The 27780-nt window shown below is 34.4% G+C and overlaps 2 protein-coding genes across 2 annotated transcripts; one reads left to right on the forward strand and one right to left on the reverse strand.

The window, feature by feature from the left end:
• The first annotated feature begins 12358 nt into the window (after positions 1 to 12358).
• On the forward strand, positions 12359 to 13846 carry LOC130613233 (5-hydroxytryptamine receptor 1F-like). Its single transcript, XM_057434572.1, has one exon. It carries the CDS (start codon positions 12394 to 12396, stop codon positions 13504 to 13506), a length of 1113 nt encoding a protein of 370 aa, XP_057290555.1. The 5' UTR covers positions 12359 to 12393; the 3' UTR covers positions 13507 to 13846.
• Positions 13847 to 14125: 279 nt separating this feature from the next.
• Positions 14126 to 27497, reverse strand: LOC130612775 (sodium/hydrogen exchanger 10-like). Its single transcript, XM_057434132.1, has 23 exons — positions 27270 to 27497; positions 26983 to 27091; positions 25155 to 25272; positions 24784 to 24949; positions 24109 to 24219; positions 23364 to 23634; positions 22703 to 22846; positions 22328 to 22487; positions 22091 to 22227; positions 21418 to 21544; positions 21035 to 21273; positions 20663 to 20723; positions 20090 to 20344; positions 19653 to 19847; positions 19137 to 19338; positions 18379 to 18527; positions 17526 to 17753; positions 16873 to 17040; positions 16559 to 16687; positions 15478 to 15668; positions 15198 to 15286; positions 14357 to 14418; positions 14126 to 14267 (listed from the first exon to the last, which is right to left on the reverse strand). The coding sequence occupies exons 1-23, from the start codon at positions 27397 to 27399 to the stop codon at positions 14193 to 14195; spliced, it is 3516 nt and encodes a 1171-aa protein (XP_057290115.1). The 5' UTR covers positions 27400 to 27497; the 3' UTR covers positions 14126 to 14192.
• Positions 27498 to 27780: the final 283 nt, after the last annotated feature.

Consider the following 27780-nt stretch of genomic DNA (forward strand, 5'->3'; position numbering starts at 1 on the left):
TTTAACTTAATTATTTCGCGAAAATTAGTCATGTTAAAATACCTCGTTATTGGACTATTTAAGATTTCTTTCGGGGAAATATTTTTCGTAAACCTTCTGTTACCTTTTATTTACAAAAAATATCCATTAATTAAAATTGCTCGTATCTGACCATTTAATTGCTATGGTTGTAAAGCAACAACAAAGATAGCAACCTGATATGTTTCTCTTGTTTCATGTAAACTACTCTTAAGTTTTGGGTGAGGGGGAGAATGTTGAGTTCGGTATCGGGGAGCCCCGAACCAGATGCGTTTTTTTCCTTTCTTACACTTAAGACATATCTCGGAAACGACCGAGACTTTGATGGGAATTCGCCTGTGGTGTCTCTCGTGAAAACACCTGCGTCTCTCGTGGAGAGACACCCCAAGTGAGTATCTGGGATGTCTTTCGTTGAATCACCAACATTTCGGCAAGTCTCGTGGAATCACCTACATCCCAGAAAATCTCCTGAAAACGCCTACATCTCAGCGAATCTCGTGGAATCGCCTACATCTTAGCGACTCTCGTGGAATCGCCTACATCTCAGCAAATCTCTTGAAAACGCTTAGTAAATCTCGTAAATCTCGTGGAAATGCCTACTACCCGCTATTGCGTATCTCGCGGAAACGCAACTAATTCGTTAGCACCTTTATACCATTTGGCTGACAAAGGAAGTCCGACATCCTCGCCAACGCATGGCGTCAGTGCTTCTACCTCTGAACGAAAAACATGATAACAACGAGCAGCAAAACTGAATAACCAAGGAAACCTTAGGTAAGAGCGTTGGTATAAGCAAGCCCGCGCCTCTGATGCCAATTGATCAGTTCCTCCCGTATTGTAGAGTGTCTGGTGTGGTAGATCGTCGGCGATCGTAAAAGACCTCAGAGGTTAATATACTGGTTTCGTAAGTGCTTTTCTGATGTCGAATGATGGTACGATTATCGAGTTGATGCGTGGGTTATGCTTCATTGTAGGATTAGTTGGTACGATAACAATTGTAGACATTAAGACAATGGATGAAGTGATTGATATACATAAAAAAACACAATATTGAAAAGAATGAGTGGGTGGGTGGGTAAATCAAACTGTCGACGATGAATGATTTATTGGCTATGACAACAAGGTAGGCGAGGCCATCTAAGAGGCTGGATTTATAACAGTTCTGGGTAGTTGCCTTGAGAGTTCGGGATAAAGAACCCCTCACACTGGCCTACCTTTTTGTAATTGGAAAAATAAATAAGGTATTTAAATCGAACTCTCAAGTGAATACACCACCATACAAGTAGATGGGAATTTGGTTACCGATAAACACTTTATTTTTTCTAATTTCATTCAATCACTTAAAAAATCTCCAATCTCCATTTGCCTTAACAATTTCTATCAGACCATTCCACAAAGATCATCAAAATGAAACTGCCCCAAAACTTCGAGTCGAACCGATCACTGCTAAGGCATCTGAAATTATTGAAATATAAAAAAGCCGTTGGGTTAGATGATATACCATCTTGGTTACTTAAGGACTGCATGAAGGTAATCGCTCAACCTCTGACATATATTATTAAACTATCGTTTGAAACCTTGTCTTTTCCGAATGACTTGAACCGCACCAAAGTATTACGTGTTGAAATCTGGCGTAAAATCATTTGTAGATAACTATACACCAATGTCCGTGATCCCAGCTTTATCCAAAGTAATTAAAAAAAAGTTGTTTATGAGCAATTAACCATACACCTGGAAAGTAATTACTTTCAGTCCTCGTCCCTCCACAGAACTTGCTGCTGCAATCTAGCTGGATTCTGTAAAATCAAAAGTGAATGAAGGTAAAATAGTTGCAGCTGTGCTTTTAGACCCGAGAAAAGCTTTCGACATGTGTTGAGCCATGGTAAACTGTTGTCTAGACTAGCTAGGTTTGGTATCGTTGAACAGAAACGCGAGTGGTTCGCAGATTATTTGTTTGGTAGATTTCAGCATGTGCGATATAAAATCTTTTGATCTGATGAATAGCCAATCACTAGTGGATCAATTTAAGGCCCGCTGTTATTTATAATGTTCTTCAATGATCTTTCTACCATTGTAAAATATTCTGAAGTAGCAAAGTACGCACACGATACCATATTATTTGTTGCTGGGAGAGGCTTTGATATCATTGACACTCGTCTCTCATCTGACATGAACTATATTTTTAAATGGTGTATGGAGAATGAATTAATTTTAAATCTTGGAACCGAAAAAACTGAAGCTATGTTGCTTGGTTCAATGTATAATATGTGTGAAAATTTTAAAAATTATGTCAAGAAGACACAGGACGTTTCCCACGAAAAATACACGTAACAACGGATACTGCTTAAAAATTACGCAACCGTCGTTTGGAACATACTCGTAAATCGTTCTCGTGTATTGAATTATATCGTATATTGTTATCGCTCAAGTGAAACCATGCTTAAGTGACTCTTTAAAGACGGACGTAGTGTGCTGGCCACTACCGCTTGAACTACGGGTACGCCCACAATTGAAACTGATGTCTTTGTACTTGTGTTGAAATTCTGTTGCAATCAGAGACGAACAATTAAAAATATCTAGTCGTACGTGTGTTGCATTCCGTAAACCTTTGACTTCTCTATCAGTGACAGTCTATAAAAAAATTGACATTTGTGAAACTACAATATTACCCACGCAAAAAAATTCGGATAAATAAGACACAATATTGCTAATGACTACTTAACGAAGAATGCCTGTATTGCTACGTACAAAACAAAAGACTATTCTTAAATTCTTACTTTTTTTCAATATATGAGGTAGGCACACTGTTAAGCCTCGTTTCCATTTGACTATATTTTCCGCTATAGCGTAAAAAAGCTTACGAGTAATTTTATTAGCGCGTGCGCACTTTAAAAAAATGAAAAAAAATGAAAACTTTCTTTAAGAAACCATGTGTAAGTGAAAAGTATTTTACAAGAATTAAATTTAGACCCAATCCATTGATATTTAAGATCTGATTAGATAACATCACCTTTTGATTAAAAAATCTTTTATAATTAATGCTAAAGCTTTAAGCCCTCGCGTCTCTTTTTCTATTGTATTGCGGTTTTGATGCCCAAAGATAAAAAGTCATGTCACAAAAATTAAGGAACTAAATATGTGTTTTTTGTCACTTAATATAATACGTGAATCTAGTTCGTAGTAGTAACTTAATAAAGAAAATCGAATCATATCCAGTACAGTCCTAGGATCTTTCTTCAGAGATTAAAATAAGGAAGAAGTAGTTGAGGATTATTCATATCATCTTGACGCACCTAAATATATTTTAGTTTTTAATATGAATTTGAAGTTTGCTCTTTAAGACTTCCTTTCGCGTCTAAACTTTATATCCTGAAAGAAAGCTTAGTTAACATTTTTGTGAGATTCATTACTATCCATCCACGTAATCATCAATTTTATTTCTGTATTACTGTCGCTTCTAATAAGCTAATAAATAAGTAAGTTAATACGTCACGTGGTTTGAAGTTCTAGTACTGATTTTTATCGTGTCTCTGCACCATAAAAAAAATGCGAAAATGTTCAGTTAAACGATATGAAATTTGATAGAAATTCTTATACAGCACGTTAAACAACAAACAGAGTTAAGTTCTTTAACTTTTTTAAAAAAATTGCGTACAGTGTATATTAAAAAGAAGTAAAAACTTAAGAATCGTCTTTTGCTTTGCAGCATAGCAATGCAGGTATTCTTCCTTATTACTTATTTTAAGTGGTCATTAGCAATATCGTGTCTTATTTATGCGAGGTGAACAGTGTTTTTTGGCGTGGGTAATATGGTAGTTTCGTAAATATCAATTTTTTTTATAGACTTTCACAGATAGATGAGTCAGAAGTTTGCGAAAGGCGACACACGTACGAGTAGATAATTTTAATAGTTTATTTCGAATTGTAACAGAATTTCAACACATGTATACGTCAGTTACAATTGTGGGCGTACCCGTAGTTTAAGCGGTAGTAGCCAACACACAAACTCAATTGTGAAGGAGCTACCTTAGAAAAATTAATTTGTACAAGGAATTTTTTGAAAAACATGTTTAATTTTCGCAAGAACTAGTTTTTGCGAATATCTGACATTACGCAAATTTGGCAAAAAAAGAGAGGAATTTGATGACGTTTTAGACAGGAACTAAAGACTGCTCAACTTGAAACTGACATACCTAGCATATAATGTTAAATAACAATCTCGTTCCCAGTTCATTTGCCTTTTGATTAATTTGATAGTAGCACAAATATAAGCTGCTCTGTAATAACAGCTTAGGGACCAAGAGACATTGGAGAAGAGGGTGGCTACAATACCTCAAAAAATTGTTGAGACAATAACACTTTTTTGGCTATTTTTACAAAGCTGGCAAAAAGCATCCACTCGCGAATTCTACAGAAGCGTAGGTTATGTGGATACCGTTTAAATTGCGCTAGTCGCACTTTCTAACACGTTAGGCCCATAAAAGTTACGCTAAAGGACAGGAACAATTAGACCATTTTGAGAGTTGACCTAAGTCCACTGTGAAGTTTGACAAGTTCAAATCGCGTCAATTTTTGCGTGAAATGAATTTTGACAAATTGACAAAATCTCGCAAAATTCGCAAGAACTATGCCCTCAAAGTATAGTATGCTATTGAAATTATGTGATGCTTTAGCTATACTTAGTATGATGCTTTAGCTATATTTCGTGTGCAATAAAGGGTATTGACAACCTATGAATTATACTTACCTAATTCAATTCTTTATAACTATGTTGACAATTGTAAGCACTCTTCGCCCTAACAAGTATTGAGAATCTTTTATTCATCCAAATGTTACGTTACACTATAATCATGCAGTTTTATAAGAAGATTTCGACGGTCAAAATTTCCTGATTGTAAGAAAGATTTGGCGCACTGAAGGAATTAGTAAATTTTAAAAATATAAATCTCTGCTTCACAAAAAAATAGCTCTGGCAAACAGTTTTTAACCCATTCGTGACAGTTTGTACCATTTCGTAATAGTTCAAAACAGTATATAGCAGTTCGTAACAATCCATAACAGTTCGTAACAATCCGTAACAGTTCGTAACAATCCGTAACAGTAACTAATCGTTAGCCCGTGGAAAAATCCACGGGTTCGGCCGTCCTTTTTATACCGCATCACGTGCGTCTCGCTACTTGCACAGCTAAGCTACCATTTTGCGTGACAGACAGACAGACAGACAGACAGACAGACAGACAGACAGACAGACAGACAGACAGACAGACAGACAGACAGACAGACAGACAGACAGACAGACAGACAGACAGACAGACAGACAGACAGACAGACAGACAGACAGACAGACAGACAGACAGACAGACAGACAGACAGACAGACAGACAGACAGACAGACAGACAGACAGACAGACAGACAGACAGACAGAGGTATACGGGTATTATAATATAGACTAGTCGTTAGCCCGTGGAAAAATCCACGGGGTCGCCCGTCCTTTAAACTAACCCGTTGCAACAAAGTGGACAGAAATATATCGCATTTGGTACTGATGCCAATTTTAAAAATTTCGTGTTTCCATTACGGGGCACGGCTTTCGCGGACACACAGACAGACAGACGACGGCTATTATTAAAGAGATTTCATGTTTGGTCCTACGGGCGAGGTTTTTTTCTGTTATTGTGTATGCAGACACACCACAAAAACAATTACGGGTTATTGCTCTATGGTCAAATTGTCCTCATTTTATTTTTTTTTAATTTAAAATTTTTAACATGTTTTAAGACATTTACCCATGTTTTTCGATCTCAAATTGTAACTGAGTGACATAAAAACATCACCATTGAATTTATATTCAAAATAAACAAGGCAAATAATAGAGCTCAGGCTATAACCCATTTGTAATGTATTGTACAAAAGATTTATTGAACTATAATCTAGCTTGTACTACTTATCCTCACTGATCCAGTCCTAACTTATTTTTGCTCGATTAATAGAGATTTTCCCTTTCCTACACCCTCCTCTTCGTCGTATATCCTGCTGCAACAACAGAAGGTTGTCAATGATTTTTTGTGGTTAGCAATAGCCTCACCATTTGACAGATGTGACGTCATTATATTCCTCCATATTTATTGAAATAAATAGCAATACGCCTAGTTTTATCAGATTATAACAAAAAGAAAGATTCTGCCTCCGCTGGCTTTAATTGGTCGTTGTTGTTGCACCATACAAGTGCATGGAGAAAATATTTCGCACCCTTACACCCACAGGAAAACTAAAATTTATTGTGGTAAGGATGATTAATTTAGAACGAAGTTGTGTAATCTGCATTTCCTCTTTGTTAAGCAAAAATAGAATCAGATGATACAGCAGCATAGAGAACGGATGAATGTAAAGAAAGTTTAGAACAGTTAGAAGAATAGTGATTTTGAATTGTATCCAATGCAGATAAGTGCATGCAACCCTGTATATAATAATAGTGTTTTTTTTTGTCGTTGTGCATTCATTGCATATTTTTAGAACAGTTAAGACTGAGAGATCTAAGGATGCGAATTGATGTATAAAATTGCCCCTAAGATGCTGCTGTTTAAGCAGCTTAACTAATGAGAACAAAAAACAAACGTTTACTTGCAAGCAAAATTTCAAGTTGAGCATGTTCTTAGGATATTCTTAACTTTTTGTCTAATTCATCTTGAATATTATTATAGAATATATTCTTTTTTGCGATTAAAAGATTGATCCACTAAACACCATGGTTGTGTAACGATTGCATGATAATTTCATTTTTTAGGACTATGTAAAGTTGTTGTAAAGTTTCGTATCCCATTTTTTATCAAGTAGACAGGAATGAAACATCTAGAAACCTGGGGATAAGTTGACTAAGGGATTTTATTCGCCTTGAATATGATAACAATCAATCTTAAACTATTATACAATACCTATATATAGCTTACTTGTAAATTGAAAATAATTCTGGTCCCTGGAGAATACCTTCAAGTTGCATATAAACTTCTTAACATTGCGTGCAATTAATAATGAGAAAATTAGTAACATATTTTTGAAATTAATGAGTTTGTCGTTTTAATTTTAATTAAAAAGCCTGCGTTGGCGAAAGAGATATAGCTTAAATCGCTTACGATCGTGTTGTATAAAATGAGTTTATGTGGTCATGGTTAAGTGTATATCAGCAGAATGAGAAGTACACATGTGAAGTATTTTTGAAAATTAGTGCAAATAAGTGGAGGAATTGCAAGAAATCTTTCCGTTGACTGTCTACTTAAATGTAGTTTTTTGAGTAACTCGGCGCCACGGTGAGAATTATTTTTTTCTGTATGACAGCATATGCGTTAAAACATTAGGAAAAGTCTCAGGTTAGCAGAAAGAAATAAGAAAATTGTGGTCTATGTACAATTTAGAGAGTATTCATTTTCGTCCCTAGAGCTATTTTATTCTCATTATTTTTAATACTATTATTTACTCAAGGTAGCCTCTACAGTTTCTAACGGTACTGTTATTAATGAGGTCCTGCAAAGGGGGTTCTAGTGCATTTAAAACTCCTTTGAGCTACAGAAGGCATGCAAGCACACCGATCAACTAGACATCCACCTAAGATATCAATTCTCTTCTCATGCTGAACATTGACAGAAAGGTTCGATACATAGTTTTATAGTCTCTGACATGACTCGGCAAGAAGTGAAACTTCCGCACTGCAGGCAAACGCTCTACCACAAGGCCATCAGTCGGTAAAAGTAAATAGCCATCAAAAATCTGGCGACCTGTTCGGTAAGAAGTCACATAAACATGCCGCTAAATGTAACATTGAAATTTCACTGAATCAAACAAATCTAGTCTTTTTCCTATTTTAACCTCATTTCGTGAGGGAACTTCTGTTTTTCTCTTTGTAGAAAAAATCCAAGGAATCATAACCGTGTTAGCATATAATTAAACTTCAAAGCCAAAAAATGTCATCTTACCTACTGGAATAAGTGGTAGACAGTTTTTTAATGTAAATAACTCTAATACAGATTACTGTCTTTTAAATATGTGTCAAACGAATCACTACTAAATTGCTTTTGGCAGTAAGTGAAAACCAGATTATTATATTGCACAAATTTGTAAACAAACAAATTGCCCAAAACAAAGTCTTGTTGTAATAACAGGACATACATTGGTGGATCGTTTGCATGACGATAGCGAATTTACGAAAATAAAAACGAAAAACACTTCCTGTTTAAACAGTTCAGCATTAGAGTTAATATGTGGAAATATTACTTATCCAGCTTGTTTGCCATATGGTATGCTTGACGTGTCGTCTCCATCCCGTTAGCATATTATAGGAACAGAAAAAAACCCAGACGATGTTGTGATTTACCAACTTCGTACGAATGCCTGTATTTGCAAGATTTAAACGATGAAGAAAGATGCTCTTTGTTAAAGAAATGTCTCCAATTGATACTGGTAAGTTTTAAATAAATAAATGTTTTAAATAAATGTTGTTTCAAAGGAAAAGAAGTGTCTGTCCATATGTGTTTGTTGTTTAAGAGTCATATTCATACCCCTGTCCTTATTGCAATCATATCCCAAACGAAAACAGTGGATATAAAAGATTAATTACTGTTTCAACAATGTTTAATTTTTTATTAAAAAAATTAAACTTTATAAGACGTTGGTCAAAACCTTAATTCACGGCTTAGTGTGAAATAATAATTGATACATTATTCCCGGCTGCAGTAAAACCGAAATTGTTTTGAATTATTTAAGATTTTCGTAGCAGTGAAAGATGTAAACACTTACGTAACGTTAAGATTAAAACATTAACCTGACCAATAACAATATCAAACCATGGAGGGTAAATGATCAAACGAGGTTAATGATGCGCTAATTACATTTTTTTTTGTAGAATTGATGTTCAAATAACCATTTTCAGGGTCAGGTTTAAAATTGGATCTTTGAATTAGAATCCGCAAGAAACAACAACCTGAACTCAAAGACCACCTAAGCAATTTAATGTTTACGTCTTGCGTATGATGATGACATTCCCATAAGGCCACACACAATTAAAAACGCTTTAGACAGGAAAAATTAAGAACACCCTGTCAAAATCTCCAATCTTGCTGTATTTTAGTACATTAAACAGAGTTGGAAAGAAGTGTTTGGCACAAAAGAGATATGTAATATTGAAAATAATATATCCCTTTGAAATATAACTCAAAAAACACCCTCTTCTTCACCCTCAGCGTGACGTCAATTTCGAATAACCTTGGCTTTTAGATCCAATATCGACCGAAAGACGCAACACTGTATTTATATTTCCCTCGTGTTCAAGCAAACGTGACTGAAAATGCGTTGAAAATTATTTTCTTTGATAACTTAATCAGGATGAGAAATTGTATTTTTAAAGAAGGAGTAAATCGGAAATCGTAGCAATGGGGCCAAGATGGGACATAATGGTAAAGGTTCTAATCATAAACTATATACAGTAGACTCTCGATGTAACGAACCGCCAAGGGGGATGGAAAAATGTTCGTTATATCAATTTTCCAAAAATCGCTTAAATTTTTGTCCATTAGAAGAACTTGGATGAAAAACACTTTTGATTTATATTTCACTATAGAACACCGTCAAATAATTTTCTGCTGCGCTTTATATTTATCGGTTATAGTGATATTTACTCGCTTCATTTTTATTCCCTTGTTTTTTAATTTGCCTTCTTCACCTTAAAATTTTGAATAGTTTTTTGCGTTTTGTTTACACCTTAGTGTTTGAATATTGAACGTCGAATGTTATGGTTCGAAACACTCAATTTGGATGACATTGCATTACGTTTTCTTTTTTTTCTACGTAAAGTGCTATCTACGTGGTGTAAAAAATATTGAAAACATTGCATGTGTTTTGGTTTTGTTTGTCGTATTTTGTAGCATTTGATACTTTTAGTTCGTTTTATAGAGGTTTTGTTGGTTCAGGGGACGGAAAATTTGGTTCGCTAAATCGAGGGTTCGTTATATCGGGGGTTCGTTTTATAAAGTGAATTTATAAGAGTTTTTTAAGGCAGAATCCAAAGGGAACGAACTTTGGTTCCTTTAATAAAGGTGTTCGTTTTATCGGGGGTTCGTTATATCGAGAGTCTACGGTATTGCTTGGCCCCTCCAAAATATCATTAATAGTAAATGCTGTCATTTTTTTACGCCTCGTTGCATTTCCCTCTTAAGACAGAGAAGTGAGGAATTTATCAAGACACGAGGATTGATGTGTTTATACATCTCTATTTTAACCCACAGACATATTATCGTACGCGGTGTTTTTCTGACATTGTGATTCGCACATGCAAATGTTACCAAGCAACAAATTTTTTTTATTAATTCGATGTCATTGATACGCATGTTTGGTTTTGTCATAATTCACAATTATAATTGATCTTCCTACAACATCTTCAACATCGCGTTGAACTCGTCAAAAGCTGAGTGCTCAATGCGTGATTGTACAGTTTTCAAATGATGTTGGATATTGGTTTTGTATGTTGTTAATGATGTCTCGTTTTAAACGTGTTCACTTGTTGTTATAACTTATAATTCACAAGCATTTTATGTATCTCTGTTGTACACGTTGACAGAAACGTAGTTTTTAAGATTATGAAAACTCGGTGGAAAAAAAGAGATTTTTTAGAATATGTCCTATCTTACTGTCAGTTATCTACAAGACTAACAACCTTTCGTGTGTCTTTTTTTTCCCGCATTTAATTTTCGTGCGACCATGTTTAGCGCACAGCTTTATCAACACATAAATGTTCTGCACGTCTTTGAATTGTTAAGGATCCAAAAATCTTACCTGTCATTTTGCATAAGGGATAGCTTTTTGTGGCTGAATAGTTTCAACAATATTGGATTTATACCAACCAACATGGATCATTGGTGCTATTTAACTTTATGATTAATTTTGTGCGGGAAAAGCATTATAATACTTCAACATCTTGTTATTCGTTTCTCCGATTTCGTGTAATTTGATTTTCGCGCGCTTTTTGAAAAGAAAAAAATAGTGTGTGGGAAAATTTATTAAAACTAGATGTCGCCGTTATAAATTTGTAATTTTTAATACGCTAATCGTAATATCTTGAAAATATTTTAGGGACTAAACTTTTGTAAAGAATGAAAGCATTCACAGCCTCATCAAGAATGTTTTAATAAGACTACCATTGTTCTAGTAATTCTTTAGCACTGATATTATCCGTGATTAAAGTACCTCCTAGTGTCTCTCTGTTTTTAAGTGGAGGTAAGTTTGAGTTTCATTCAACATTTTTATCTAAAGCTTTACAAATAACTTCCTGCATTACTCGAACATTTTTATGAAAACAATCCTTATTTCGTGTATTGTTTATTTGATGACATGCGGTTTCTTTCTGTTACGATGATAAAAATTAAACTAGTCATTCGCTTGAACCACAATTTGTCATTCTTTCAAAACACTATCTAGCTAACCTAAAGCAATCAATACCGTACGCTTCATCGATTCGTTTAATAAACACACATATTTTGCCACATGTGTTGACATCTTTTTTGATATTTTCAAGAAATATTTCGTTTGTACATAGATGGTATTTAGTTCAGTGATCAGCAGGTAGCAGCTAATAGCTGAAAGGTATACATATCTACGCTTGCCCCAGTTTGACGTTGGCTGGAAGTACAAAATTATTCCATAGTGTTAAATATTTTCATCAAATTGGCAATGAAGTTTGAAATCATACTGCGAGGGTTAGTACTCTTTGTCATGCAGATGATTTACAATTCCCGGAATCATTGTTAACATACGTTATTTTTTCTCTAGTTATTATTTTTATTTATGTATTCATACGTGTGTTTTTCATGTTTTTGTGTGTTCTTTTGGTTGCGTATAATCGTATAATTATTTTCTTTGATTAAGTGATAACACATATACTTAAGGAGAAACGTAACACAGTCAAGGATGAAGGAAAAACTTTTATATTTTAGCATATATAATGATATGACACAGAATTGTTTGCCATCCTGAATGAAGCTGAAATAGTTGTTTTGTAATTTTGATTTATTTTTGTATCCAGAACAACATATTTGAGAAAAAATTACTCTTTCCTTTAACATATCATCCTTCTGTGCATACATTCTTTTTAGCGTGGGCAATATATAGCTACGAGTCCTATGTTTTGATTAATAAGAATACTTTTTTATGTTTATGTTTATACCAATTTAGAAAGCTACCAAAAAGGTAAAACTGTCTTAACATAGAACAGAGAAAAACAAAATCATTTTCTCTAATTATATCTATTTTCTGCTTTTTTTAGGTAAAAAAAAAAACATTAAACATTATTATGTAACAACGAAGGTTGAAAAAAAAAATTAACTAAAGTTACCATGTGGCTAATTTTCTTATTTTCCACTATCGCATTGGCTGGAATCGTATGCAACGTATCAATTCTAGTCTCCGTGATAAAGTATAGAATTTTGCGGAAGAAACCGTACTCCATATTGGTGTCCCTTGCAGTATGTGACCTGTTCAAAGTAGTTGTTCTTGTTAACCTCGCAATATATTCAGCAAACGATGACTTATTTAATATATGTGCAGGAACAAGCACTTTAGGTATGGCTTTAATATGTACCACGACGTTTCATCTAGCTGCAGAGAGTGTCAATCGTTGCATGTTAATTGTCTCTCCTTACAGATATGCAAGAACAGTTAGGAAAAAACATGTGGCTTTTATTATAATGTTGCTATGGCTACTCCCAGCAATCGTGACCCTACTGATCCCAGGATGCGTGTTTCAAGAAGGCTGGGTCAATGCTATGGAATTTCAATCCCATATGTTTGGCTGTCAAAGAGTAATGCGCAGTAACGAGGATATATTTTACAAACAAAACAAAGACGACGATTGGATAATAGCGTATCACGTGTTGTTTTTTGCATTTCCCCTACTAGTTATGGTTATATCATATAGCCTAGTATTGCGTGTTTCGTATAGTACTGCAAATGACATGCGCAAAACTAGCGTAACGAGTGAAGTATCATCTTCGCATATTGTAACCGAAAGTTCCTACTCAAACCCGATTATTGATATGGTGAGATCCAGTTTTGAATCGGTTATGATACCACCCACGATATACATACCGGAGAAAATAGAACATCAACCTCGTGGAAATAGTATCGCTGCAAAAGCTGCCAAAGAATTTCGAAGGTTAGTGAAAGATCGAAAAAGAGAGATTAAAGCTTCAAAGACAGTTCTTATCATGATTTGTATGTTTATAATATGCAATGCTCCTATATTCTCGATTGCCTGGATAGATGTAGATAAAAACGCAGTAAATAAACTGGTTAAACTAGTTTTAATATGCCTGGCTTTTTCACAAGTTTTCATAGACCCAATTGTGTATTTTGCAAGACTTAAAGACTACAAAAAAGCAAGAAAGAAATGTCGAAAATACGGACAATCTATGGTTCGAAAAGCAAGTCGGACTTTTTCACGACAATAAAATGAATTTGGTAGTGAAGAGATTATTAAAGATAATTTTATTTCTTTGTTACTGAAAACATATCACTCATCAAAAATTGAGCCAACATTTAATTTTCTGACTAACAATTATCGGACACTTGTAAACCGGACACCTCTAATTCACAGACAAAAGGGTTGTGTCAGCGTAACACGTAAGGTTTTTGAGTATGATTGTTATAATCGCGAAATTCCCTAAGAAGTCTTCATTTTCATGAAAGTAAAAATATACCATGTGTCAAATGAATTATTTTGATATTTTGCTAAAAAAGAACTGTACAGTATTTTTAACTAAATTTCACCTTGAAACTTTCTGGTGTCTGTTTTTTTTTACAAAATGAACAAATATATCAATTTGAGCATTTTCTTTTCCCCTAAACTAAGCTGATTTCATCTTCCACTTTTTCAGATCTTTTTGGTAGCCAACCTTTACTTACGACCACGAATACTGGAAGGGTTAATAAGGACTAAAAAAGGTAAAGAAGCATTTTACCCTACACAGGATACCTGTCTCTTCTTCCTACTCTCGCGCTCCGGTGCCTATTCTCCATTTTGGAAACCTGCCAATTACTCGAGGTCTTATTCTTTTTCAAAAAAGGCGGGAAAATTAACAAAATATATTTTTAATCATTTTAGTTTTTGATAAATGCAAAAAAATATTTATAAATTTCATTCGTTTTGTGGACCTTTATCTTCAATAACCTTTTGTTTCACCTGGCAACCAGCTGAGCGATGACTTCCATTCTAGAAGATGTAAAAGTTTATTAAAAAAGAATACCATTTAGTTAACTCAACCAAGTAGCATTTAAAGGAAAAATTATGGGCAGACTTACCTCCATCTTTGAATTAGGTCGGGGTGTTTCAGGTTCATGTTCAGTAGAAGTTTCGGGCTCGCCTAAAGAAATGTTAAGATGCTTTGTAAGGCATTCGGCTAGATACACAATAAAAGGCGCAACTAAATAAGATCTCAAAAATTGGTGTGCAACGTCACTGTGGTATCACTGAGTATATGATTCTATTTCTTACTAGTCATATTTTTTTCAAAATGGCATCCAAATCACTATTTTGCACTTAAGATACACGAAATATGTTTTAAACATGGATGACGAATTTTTGTTTTTTCTACCCTAATTGAGTAAATTTACTGTTAAAGTTTTTCAGATAAATCAATGAATGCGCTAATAAAAGTTGTCGTGTTTTCACCGAGTAATACATTAACAAATTTCTGTGGCTGTTTTTAAACTTGAAAAGCTTTAAAAATGTACTTAACGTGACTTTAATCAAGCAAACGTAGTAGTAATTTTATTACATGCAACCAGTATTAAGCAGTATTGACAAGAATTGATCAGTATTAGCCAGTAATAACTTGTATTAACCAGTAGTAGTCATTATAAGGCAGCATTTGCTGCTATACGAGGGCGGCATTGATACGCCTTCTTTTTAAAATGAATATCAGGGTGAGATTTCAGGTTAAAAAGAGTTGGTCTATTGTTTAGAACAATAGAGAAATAAGATTAATGATCCGTCTGGTTAGAATTGTGATATTGTCATAAAAGAGCGTGTATTGTCCTCAAAAGATGAGGCAACACTTTGACGTCGGTCAGTAGTTCTTTGATATTGCCGTCAGCAACAGTTAGTAGCGCTAGTAACGACACCCAAAACAGTAAAATATACCTTTTAAGTCGATAATTGCTTTGACTTTTGATGTTGCATTTCCTGCTTGATTAAGAATGAGAAGTACCTGGGGCTTAGCTTCACCAAAACTAAACACAAATCATATAGCATAAAAACATTTAGTACATAAAATTTACTTTATTGACTTTTCTCCTTCACATAAATTTTGACTATAAATTACACTAAACTAAAATAAATTTGTTTCAAATAGCATATAATATTAATAGTATTTCTGCGTCTATTACCACAATAATCTGTTTTTAATTAAAGCTCTACTAACCAGTATATTCTCTTGTTCTTAGGCAATAAAGCAGGCGCTCTAAAAACTTCCTTCGTGTGAAAACATATGATATTTCCTTGTATCAGCACTGCCTCCTTGACGTTTTCAGGAACATGATAAATAGAAATATCGTCAAAATGAGCCAGGTGGCTGTTTTCACATACCATGCGGAGGTATTCCTTAGACCAAATCTGTAAATGTTAAGAAAAAGCATATGCGTACACACAAAAATACAGCTCTACCCAGTATCAACTCAACGTCTTTATCATAAACATTTCCCTGTGACAGTGTTTTTCCTGGGCCCATGGAACTACGTGATTTACGTGTACGGCTCTTATTAGTTTGCAAATGTCCGTATTACAGCCTTTGGAGGCCTGTGCACGTAATTGGCGGTGTTCTAAGGGCCTGACGTCAAGGAAAACGATTTAAGACATCGTAGTCCATTATTTTATCTAATCCAGAAGAGAAAAAAAATCTAGTGCTTAAGTGCGTACCAATAATGTTTCTTAAAATAATTAGCCAGTTAAACAACAAATAATGTATGAAAATATATATAAGCTTAAAATTTGCATATTTGAACACAGCTTGATGTATGTTCCATCAGAATCGTACTTTTGGGCCGCTTTTTATAAGTTACACTTAGCTAACAAATAAAATCTTAGGTGAACATAAATAACACGCTCAATCTTCTTCAAAATATACGAGGTATGAAGGCTGAGTACGTGGTAAATGACTGCACTTTTTAGATACAAAAACGTCTTCGAAAGCTGCATGTAAATAAGAAATATTATAAATTAACATTGGTACAAGAAGGAAAGGGATCCTGGAAAGGGGATAAAGCAAAATTTAACAAACCCTGAACTATGAAAAAAACATATAAAAAAACGTAAACACAGAAAAATGTTTTCCAAGTTACCTAAAGGAGGAGAAATTTTCTATATTGCAGCCACAAGCAATTAGGAAAGCCAGTTCTATCTACGTAACACGCCTCAGAGATTGTCAATGGTCCACAACAAGGTCATAATGTAGTTATTAAAAAAGGCGCGCCAAAAAATTTCGATTTATTCGTTAAAGCAAATACCTTATACACATCATGTTCCATAAGAAGTGGTACCGCAATCCGAATTCCACAAACTCTCCATAAGCCTTCAGTTAAACCTTTAAAACGTTTCATTGCACGATGAATTTTATCTGCACCTACAAAGTACGCCTAAAATGAAATAAAAAATTATAAATTTAATTTTTCTTCTCGTTACTCTGAAGTTTGAATGAAAGAGAAAGTCTGAAACAATGACTTATTAACATCCATATAATTCCCTACCCTTTCCCTCGTCTTCTCTTGTATCAATAAAGGCAAAAGATACCTGGGAATAAAAGCGGTTAAAAAAATGGTACCTGCACAGTTGTTTCGCAAATCACTGACGCATTACGAACAGAATCCGTAAGTAATCCCATTTCTCCAATCACATTTCCAGCGTACAAATAATCCGCAGATATTTGCAAGGATGATGTTAATGAAGAGATCTGTTGAAAATCAACTGTTCCCATAGAGACACCGACGAGCTATAAGTCAGAAGAACACTATTAAAGCAACCCGTATTTTACAGAAACCTGCAACACAATGGAGCACATGGTCTGTTGTATTATAGAGAAAGGTTGCCTGCTTTTTTTTTCTTTTTTTTTTGGTTATTTTGCTTTAAGATTATCTATATAATTTTGAAATGCAAAGATTCATCAAAAGATTCAATGATGTATTAGTTACAACTCTGCAGCAACGATAAACATGGAAAAAATGAGAAAAATAAACATGGAGGTAGAAATAGAGATAAGAAATAATTATTTCTACATCCATGATAAAAAGAAGGAAAAAAAATCTATTTTCATCCTAAACACTGAGATTTCTTTACTTCGTTATAACTAACGTTATAAATTAATCTTAACTTGAACCTACGACTTTATTGCACAAGAATAATACACACTACCACTAACCACCACTACACCTGACGATCGTAGATCAACTCGGTTTGTTTTACCTCAAAAGCACTTACCTTTACCATTCCAGAAATAATCAAGTAAATTCCATCACAACATTCTCCCTGTTTAACAATAGTATCTCCATAATCATAAGATGATAGTTCAGCATTACTTGTTATATAGGAGATAGCCTCCTCCTCTAGTCCTTGTAACCAAACCAAGCTACGAAGAATATCTTCTGGTTTCTTCGGTGGAATATAAGCAGGAGCACGAAGTTGTTGTTTCATTTTTACTTCGATATCCTGAAAAGGAGAAAGCAACCTTAAAAGGAAATGTTTTTTAGTATTGTGCGTAAGCGTTGTCTCGATAAAAGAGTGAAAAAGAGTAAATAAAACATATGTCTGATACATCTGTACATTTGTGAATCATTTCAGGTTGGAATTTGGAGTTTAAACTACATTTGGGCGAAGCCTGTAAAAGAACTCTTCAAAATTCGTTTGCCGTACATATTTCGGATAAAATATATATAACACTTAAAATATTTCCGTAGCACCATTTACTTTTGACGAACGGATAGACTTTATACGCATGTTATTTACAGGAGAAGATTTGCCACGTTACTTAGATTTTTTTTAAAAATATTCGTATCTCAGAGAGTATTATATTCTGCTAAAATCGTTTCGTCGTGCAAAGAAATATTTATAATCACGCTAACAACAACGTTATAGGAATGTCGGATGTTCACGGATGAGAGTTGCATCACTATCATTTATACACATTGCGAACTACAAAGAATAAATAAAAAAATATTTTTCGTAAGATATAGGGAATGAGATCAAGAAATTAATTAAACAGGTGGCTAAACTGAAGGAAATCACTAATCAGCTATAAAGCAAATTGAAATACTTTTGAAATTACAAAACTTACGCGCTCCAACTTTATTGCTTCGTGCTTATCAAGAACACCATTTGATCGCAAGTCATTTAATGCGTCTCTTGCATTGTTTAAGACTGATCGAATCGCTTGCCTTGTTTTAACTGAAATTGCAATGCCAGGATGTTCTCTTTGAAGCAAACCTTTAAAATAAATAATCCAAAATAATAAAACCGTTCAGAATGCAGTCAATACAGCTGAAAAGTTACTTAAAATTGGACAAAAAATCTTATAGAAACTAAAATAACACTAACAGTACCAAGAAACTGTGGAAATTGAAAGGTGTCGAGTCTAAAGCAAAAACTTGACATATCAAATGTTCTTTGGCGCACATACCGTATCAGTAACGTAAATTTGTGCAATTGACCAATATTTTTTCTAAAACCTTTACCAACCTTTTTTGCTAACTGTCTTTTACTGAAAGGTGCATTTATGTTATTGCAGTCGTCTTTTGAAACGACAGTAAAAATTGATATGCTGATCATAGAGTTAAAAATGCCACACTATTCTGTTTTTAATGTCACAACAAAAATATCCCTGTATTTCTTATTTTGCTTATCAATAAAATCTGGAATTTTATTATATCAGAGTATGAGAATCGAGGGAAAAGTATTGAATTTTTAGCATATGATTAGACTTTCCCTGACTCCATTTTTCGGACTAGTGCGTTTTTCAGTTTTTTTAGCCTATTATACCTAATCATAATTTAACACGTTTTATAAGTGATGCAAGTGAAGAAAGTGAACACAAACCTAAACTTTTAACAACTTGAAGCCTCGTATAATCTGAACGGGTTTTTAAATCACCAGCAATTTTTGGATCCAAAACCAGTTGGTCAATAATTTTGGCTATTTCTTCTTCAGCAACTACGAATCCTTTTCCAATATCGTAGCCAAAACTCAATTGGCGATTGATTCTATTATTTACCATGTCAATTAGTTTTGGAATCAAACCCTAAAAAAAATATTAGTGTTAACCTAGTCCTAACATAATTGTTGAACAACTTTCTTAATACAGCCATCGTTAAATTTTTAATACAAGTACTTGTTATACAACAAAGAAGCACGACAGATAAAGTGGTGTAGATTTTTTTCTCGCTAATAATTGCAAACCAATTACAAGGAAAACAAGTTGGGAAACAAGCCTTAGGGGTGTTATACCGCCACAATGCTTTTCGTTGCGCACATGTACAACACGTCAATTATTATCAAGAAATATAAAAAAGCAAGGCACATAAAACTGAGTAAAGGAATTCTAAAAGCTCCTACCTTCATTAATTTCAGTAATCGACCCATTCTCAAAATCTTAAAGATCTTAGCAAGTTTTAAAACACCTGGGGAGAAGCTTCCAGTTGCACCTTCGGTTACCAAATCAACAATAACATCAATGACGGAGAGTGCAACGATAGTTAGATCGATCAAATTCCATTTATCTTTGAAGTAGTACACTCGGAAGGCCAGTATCTAAACAAGAAGTTGGGAATTAAGTTGTTTTTAGGTTGCGTTGAAATTGATTAATGTGGGAAATATATTTCACAAAAAGCAACAAAGAACCGCATAGTTTTGCAAATTTACATATTCGGAACAAGATCAAGGCAAAATCTTTCCCTAGAGCTTGTAAAATTTTAGGATCTATCCCAAAATAAAATAAAAACTATCAAACCCTAGGTATGAGGTAGAACAAAATTGTGAATGAGAATTTTCACCTTTATCATTGCTTCCATTATATAGACACCACAATAAACATAATTGATGATCTTCAAGTACTTCATATACCATACTGTTTCGCTAACAGACAATTCAAACGCAATGGGTACCATATTTAAAGCAATTAATGCATTCATCACTGCATCAAATGCGACATGCGTCGCTATTAAGTAGTTGTAACGAAGAAATAAATTTCTTGGAGGTGGGACTGTTTCTGACGCTCTAACCTGTTTGAATTTTTCTAGACGGACACGCTAAAAAAGAGAACGCAGTCTGATATTTTAAGTAGAGAAATTAAATGTAAAATTTAAATATAAGTAATATACAATGCATCTCTGTGCATAAATGTGTAAAATACAAATTCAGAAACCATAACTATTTAAAATCTGATTTATTTGGTGTGTTTTGATTGGATAACACTAAGGTCACATTCTCATTTTACGTATCCCCAATTTTTTAAATCGCTAATGAAATAACCATTCTAGTAATGATTGACAACCTGGTTTGTAAACTTAATAATTTGATAAGCAGTTTGACTGACAACCTGCTTGTTTCATCACCCTCGCACTTACTGTTCTTTCCCAGTATCTTGGAACTTTCCAATGAAATGATAAATCCGTTAACTTGATCAATCTATAAGAAGCAAAATATGAAATATAATTTAAGTTTTTTATTAACGAACGTAAATTTAACGTGATGCGAAATACTGCGATTTGCGAATCTAGCACTTATTTTTACCCCCATGGTGATAAGATATTTTTGAAAAATAAAAAGAATAAATAAAACAAAGTAACATATAGTTAAAAAATATATGTTTGATTACATCTACAAAATTTATAGCCGTAAAAATTATGGTAAAGCATATTGAAGATACGTTAGTGTTGTCATGAAACAAAAAGTGTTCCTATGTCACATTAGGATCAGTATAACATGTATCTATCTACCTGTCTTTTACGTCCAAGCATGTGTCAGCAAGATTAACAAGCACATTGACAGCGTCACTTGACAATACACCACGTTCAAACTGTCTCCAGAAACTCATTTTTTGTGCTTTCAGCATACCTATTCTACCAGCCTCCGCCATTTCCGAAAATTCTTTTGGTGACGGCACATTTACCACTTTGGTTTCGCATTCTGGACACGTGCTGTAACGTAGCAAATATGGCGGATACGACTCTGTGTCCTAGAAAGAGACGAAACATTTAATTTGACTTGTCTGACAACTTTTTGTCCAATTGTTTTGCAACACAACAAAATTTACTTGATTCTCAGGTAGCGACTTGTGTTCTGGATATTATAAATTGTGTTGTCTCTATAAAAGGTATACCTCGAGATCACTTTCGGCATATGGATTAATCATACAACAAGCCTTCTCAGCATACGACCAATCAGCATCAGCAAGAAATCGATCAGTTTTAAGCATAGCGAATGATTGTTGTTGTCCTTGATCCAATCTAAAAACATCGTGATCAAATGTGATTAGGTTCTCAGGAGATCGGATCAAGGATGAAATGACGGAAAATTCGTATCAAACAGGGAAAATCGCAATAGATGTATGATTTAAGCCTATGAAGGAATTAATCGCGCGAGAATCAAGAAAACAAGCTATACTTTTGAATAATTAGTTCTTGCAATTACGATCGCTATTCTGTATGACCGCCAAAAAATCTCTTAAAAAAATTCCATGTCAAAGAGGCCTAGTTAGTTAAAGATACCGAAAAAAATCAAATAAAAGAGCATTCGAAATACTGCGAGTTGATTTGCAGATTTCTTTTATCTGCTCTCTAATAAGCCTTGGACCTGCAGAGGAAAAGATTTATGAACTTTGTCTCTTAATTATCAATCCTTTTATTGGACAATGCAGCGCTAATTATATACATAATTTTATAAATTTCGTGAACACCAACTTAGCTATAATTAAAGTCGCATCATGGTCGTACTTGTAAGGGATAAAAATATACAGTAATCTAAAGCTTGAACACAATAAAATTCTAAGTTACCTTTTAACAGCATTATTCATCGAAGCTTTCTTAGATTCCGATATTTCTGACATCCCCAACAGTTTTAATAAATGGCGTATCGTGGTCGCGTTAATCAGGAGAGTAAGAAGCACAATGCCAGCTGTGTGAATCAAAATCTATGGAAGATTAAAACTAGTGTTAACTCTTTTCTTTTTTACTACGAGGCTTGTGAATTAATTTTTGACTTCCAAGTTAAGCATTAAATGTGTTTTATACCTTGTTTCCAACCGTCTCATGATCCAAAGCGACTTGTAGCGCTAACGCCAACCCTACTGCGCCACGCAAACCGCCCCATATCATAACAACAGCATCTTTCCATGGTAAGCCATAACCAAGACGTGTGAGAAACGGACTGAACAAGATGATAACAATTGCTCTGGAGAACAGATACAAACAAATAAAAGATATCGTAAATTTTAATTTACCGCCACAATCCTGGATAAACGCCATCTTAGCTAACAGACCAGCAATACGTTAACAATATTATGTTTTGCACTTCCTCGTAGGGGCTTAAACGGCAATACAGTGAAGATACGTGTAAAATGTATTTATCATTGTTTTGAAAATCAGATATTCTTCAAAAGTTCTTACCTGATAACAATAATGCCGAAATAGTCAACAATTATGTACAACCAATCTAATGACTCGATAACATCAAACGCTCTTTCCATGATAGCAACTCCAACCAAGAGAAAGATAAGAGTGTTTGCCAAGTAAGCAAGTATCTCCCAAAATCTTGATAAACAACAAAATATACGTAAATTTTAGAGTTTCTGAAGAAACATTTTTCACTTTAATAGGCTCTGAGATCCCTAAAACAGCTCCCTTTTAAGTTTGAAATATTATTTAAAAAAGATCATTGTGTAGCTAAAAAGTGAGGGGGCGGGGCAGGGGAGGGGGGGCGAGGCGAGGCGAGGCGAGGCGAGGCGAGGCGAGTGACCCATGTTAGGATAAATCATATATCAATGATTAGCTGGACAGTGACCTACTTTACGGCAACCCATATGACGTTATTTTTTTTGCTATTCGTAGTCGAATTGTCATATGTACACATATAAGATACGCCCCATAACGCCTTAAAATGAAAACTAACGCCAGTAAGTTGCAGCTTTATCAGTGCCAAAATTACAAAAATTTAAAATTCCTCCTGTAAGTTTTATTTTAACCAGCTATGAATGACTGATTTCTCTCAACTTTTACAGAACAGAGTTCATAACGTAATACATTATTGACAACAGTAGACAGTAGTTACCTGTGTAAAAACACTTCCACTTCAGGACTTATACTCGTTCTGTGTTGATTGATTTCAATTCCCAACATTACCACGGCCAGCACACCTGACACACCTAATACTTCCTCTCCGATGTAAAATATCAAATATGTAGAAGATAGGGTGACGGAAATTTCTACCATAGCGTCGTTAAAAACGCGCTGTAACCAAAAGACAATAATTTTGCCAGCAACAAGACCAAGAGCCATTCCACCAAACGCAACACGAGGAAAGTAAAGTCCAATTTGAGTTACTAGTGATAAGAAAAAAACATATAAAAATAATTTATCGGCTGAATAGTGAGACACACTGGTGTGCTACAATTAAAACGTTTTTTTGTGGTGTCGCATGGTGAATGAGTTTGATGGTTCTGTTAGTTTGCAAACGAAAAGTTATAACAGGGTTCATAGAGGGTTGTAATTTGCGGTAACGGCAGCGCAGTCTCCAATCCTTTTATTTCAGGGCGTCGGAGGTCCTCATGTGGACAGTTAGCAATGCAAAGGGATTAGATATTGCAATTAGCACTCTTTAAGAGATTAACACATCTACCAAAGTAGAAATTTTTGCAACCTACTGACTCTCTAATATACGTCAGTTGATGTTTGTTTGCCATTTTTAAAATAATTGTACAAAAACTGCCGTGTAACAATATATTTTTTCATGATAGCTGAAAAAAGCAACTCATATATGTTTCCTGAAAGTTTAGTTATTTACATGTTTAACATACCTGTCATTTCTTTGAATGAAAGATTAAAGAAAATATGAAACAACACAATAGCTGCACCGTCATTTAACAGAGATTCTCCTTCGATGATCGTTCCAAGTTGCTTTGACGTTCCTAAACATTGTAAAGATTATTCTTAAAGGTGAGGATTCAATGATAAACGTACTTACAAATACTCTGTTGTATTGAGCGTCATCTAAAAGCCCACTAGTTTAGAATTAGATATTCTCGCGTTAAGATTAGTGTACACGAGCCATTATATGACGATAGTCGGGACAGTAAAAACGGAGATTTGTAAGTGGAAGGGCCTGTAAATTTTTTTAAAAAACTATTTTACAAAAAAACACACTTTTTTTAAAGTAATTAGTGATTGTTAGTTCCCACCAATTAAGGGAGAGATTGGGAAACAGAGGTTTGCTTCAAGAATTAGGCACAGATTTTTGTATTCAGGAAGTGTAGTTAGAACCATGTTGGCGTTTAGATCTTCAGAAAAAAAAAAACGATGTTTCAAAACTCAAGTTTTAGCAAAACTTAGGTACGTTGAAGACTGAAGTTAATATACCTGACTTTTATAAAAACATTGTATATAAAGGTACTGTCATATTTAAGAATAATTTAACCTATAAACCTAAAACTGCTGACATATGAAACAGGAGAGAAATACAGAATTTCAATTACCTAAACTTCCAAGCAATGCCACCACAGCAACTGGATCAGTAGCACTGATTATAGAACCAAACAAAAAACACTCCATCCAGGACCAACCGTAATAAAACACGTATTTTGCCATCACGGCACTCAAAGCAGCAGCCATTGTCATACCTGGAACTGCGAGTATACACACCTAAATAGATGTGTAAGTGCTGATAGTTAAGAACGAATTATTTGAAAAGATTGTGGAGAAAACCTTTTGGCGATTGTTGAAAAATTAAATTTTAAACTGGCGGTAGTCAAAAAAAATCTAAATACATGCATTTGTTTTTAGTGTTTGATTTTTTAAGAAAAAATGATTAACTTTAGCAAATAACAAAATCACAACGACTTCAAACCTGAGTGAACATTTTGTAGAATATGTGAACATCCATTGCAAAAGCAGATTCAAACAAAAGCACAGGTAAAAACGTCGCCAACAGCAAATGTGGATTGTCTACTGCCAGCTTTGTGTAACTAAATAAATAAATAAAAAGTTGTTAAGTATTGATATGATACTTGATATAGCCCACCACTTTCTAATAATCGCCCTTTTAGGTGCCCATAATAATGTGACATTTAATCGAGCATGTACGGTTGTTAAATGCTTTCATCAAGAAATGCAAGCTACAATTTTTCTTGATACTTTAACAATACTTTTTTCTTTAACATCTTCTACCTGATAAATTGATAGCGGATATAGTCTTACACACTTGAAAATAGAGGGGCCCTTTTTACCAAACTACAAACGCTGGCCCAATTTTAAACGCGGGACTGACTCATCTTTGGACACGAGGACCCGCTAAAAGATGGACCAGTGTGTTTGCAGTTTGGATGGTCAAACTATTAACTATTAACAGCCCATGGCCATGGTTAGAGGAACGTATATTAAAATTTTTATTGTCTCAAGACGTGCCAGGCCTAAATATTGGCACATGGCTTTCAAACTCACGATGAACTTTGTTTTTTTTAGCACCTGTTATTGTGTAGACCGAACTACTAAAACCTGACTCCTGGACTTTTTGAATACCGTCATGAGATGGTCCAAACCAAACTATTGACACAATTCTTGAACTTTTCAACCGTCGAAATTTTTACGAATAATCCTTAGATTTTTAGATTTTTTGTTAGTTTCTGGATCCTGGTGCAAGATGATCCAGGCCCAACGATGAAAAAATTTTGTTCGGAATTTTAAGATGAATAGCTAGCTAGCTACATTTTGATCTAGCTACTAGATAACTTGAAATGCATTACTCAATTCAATCTCAGCTTGCTAGTCGCACCACATAAAATTGCAAAAGTTTAAGTTTTCCCCTTTATCATTCTGATTATTTATTTTTCTTGTTATTTATTATCCCGACTCTTCAATTAACGGTGCAGCATGTCAAAAGATGCGTCAATCCGTTAAGACACCGTGTTTAGAGATGATCTATCTCGTCTATAGACCGTGTTAAGTTAGGGTCGTGTTAAGTTAGTTGAGAATAGGATTTCAATTTTTGTGGACCTAGTGCTACAGACAACGTTGTATTACACAACGTGTTTACCGTTTTAACTTAATCTGATTTGTTTAGAGGTAAATATTGAAAAAGATTTAACGCTAAGCAAGAAAATTATGAGATGTAACAACACATAACCTTTAAAATATGATGGAGATGGTGTTGTTGTAACGCAGGTTGGGCCTAAAATCATTGGTAGTAGGTTTGACATACCACTCTGACACACTTTGAATCTAGTGTTATCATCCCATCAAAGCCATCCAATGACCGTGAACGGAATTTTGTAGCATGCAAGGTAGTTAGAGCAATGCTATACGTATCACTGGTAGCAACGCAGTACAACTACAGTTGAAGGGGAGGAAGAACCAACAATGTTAAGATGGAATCCCTAAGGACGTTATGATTCCTGTTTACTTACTTACCTACTTACATTAACCGTTCCTTATAGTTTCCAATTTTAAGCGCTTGAAAATGATCTTAGGATATAAACAATAATCAGGGTTTTGTTTTACAAATACAGTTAAAGTCCAGAGAATGTTCTATTCGTCACCAGAATTTCTTTGTAGAAAACTTTTTTTCTTTTTTCATTTGTTTCAAAAGAAGGAATACTTCATAGCTAGTCTATACCTTCATATAGAATATTAATTGCAATTACTTAATTGCAATTACTCAATTTACACTTAAATCTTACTTTTGAACTTCCGGATAATGCCTTGAGATTGCTCCAAATGATACACCAAATATGATTAGTACAACAGTATATGGTAGAGACCAATCTTTCATCAATTGGCGAACAATAGCTATAATAAAAAAAAAAACAAGGTTATAATCAAGATAAAACAAGGTTTTAAATTGCAGAAGTTCATCCTGTTGAATTTGGCAAAGAAGCGTTCAACGTATCTAACCCATCGCTAATTGGAAAACTTGCCCTCTGTAGGAAGGCACAAAAACTTAGAAATTCCTATTGTTGTTACTCACCTCCTAATATACAAGCAGCGAAAATGAATAGAATAGCGTATGCAGGTGCATGCTTGACATATTCATGTCCGTGTACTGTACCATTAACAACGGAATTTGCCAATTCCTCTGACAAATGGTAGTTGGCCATTTGTTATTTTTGTTTTCTCTGTCAACTGTTAAATTTGATTTCTTGGCGGTCACATCTGTTTGGTCATGTTGCGAAGGCAGTAATGTCTTGTCAAAAATTTGACGTCATATGGTTTTCTGTTTAATGACGTCAGAAATAATTAGTTATGGGGATAAAATAATTTAAACACGGCAGTTGAGAAGTAAAGATAGAACATTCATAAAACTTTTTCATTCGTTAGCCTTGCGTTTCTAAGATATCCTCAAAGGTTTACATTTTACGAAGAATTTAAGTTGTTGTAATAACGTTTACAAGTTGTTGTGGCTAAAAATTCGAATAAGCACCTGCTTTTTAGTCATGGACGGTAAGCGCATTCAAAAAATCAAGAGGGAGAAGCGAGAT

The sequence above is a fragment of the Hydractinia symbiolongicarpus genome, chromosome 10, assembly GCF_029227915.1.
Source record: "Hydractinia symbiolongicarpus strain clone_291-10 chromosome 10, HSymV2.1, whole genome shotgun sequence".
Classification (NCBI taxonomy): Eukaryota; Metazoa; Cnidaria; class Hydrozoa; order Anthoathecata; family Hydractiniidae; genus Hydractinia; species Hydractinia symbiolongicarpus.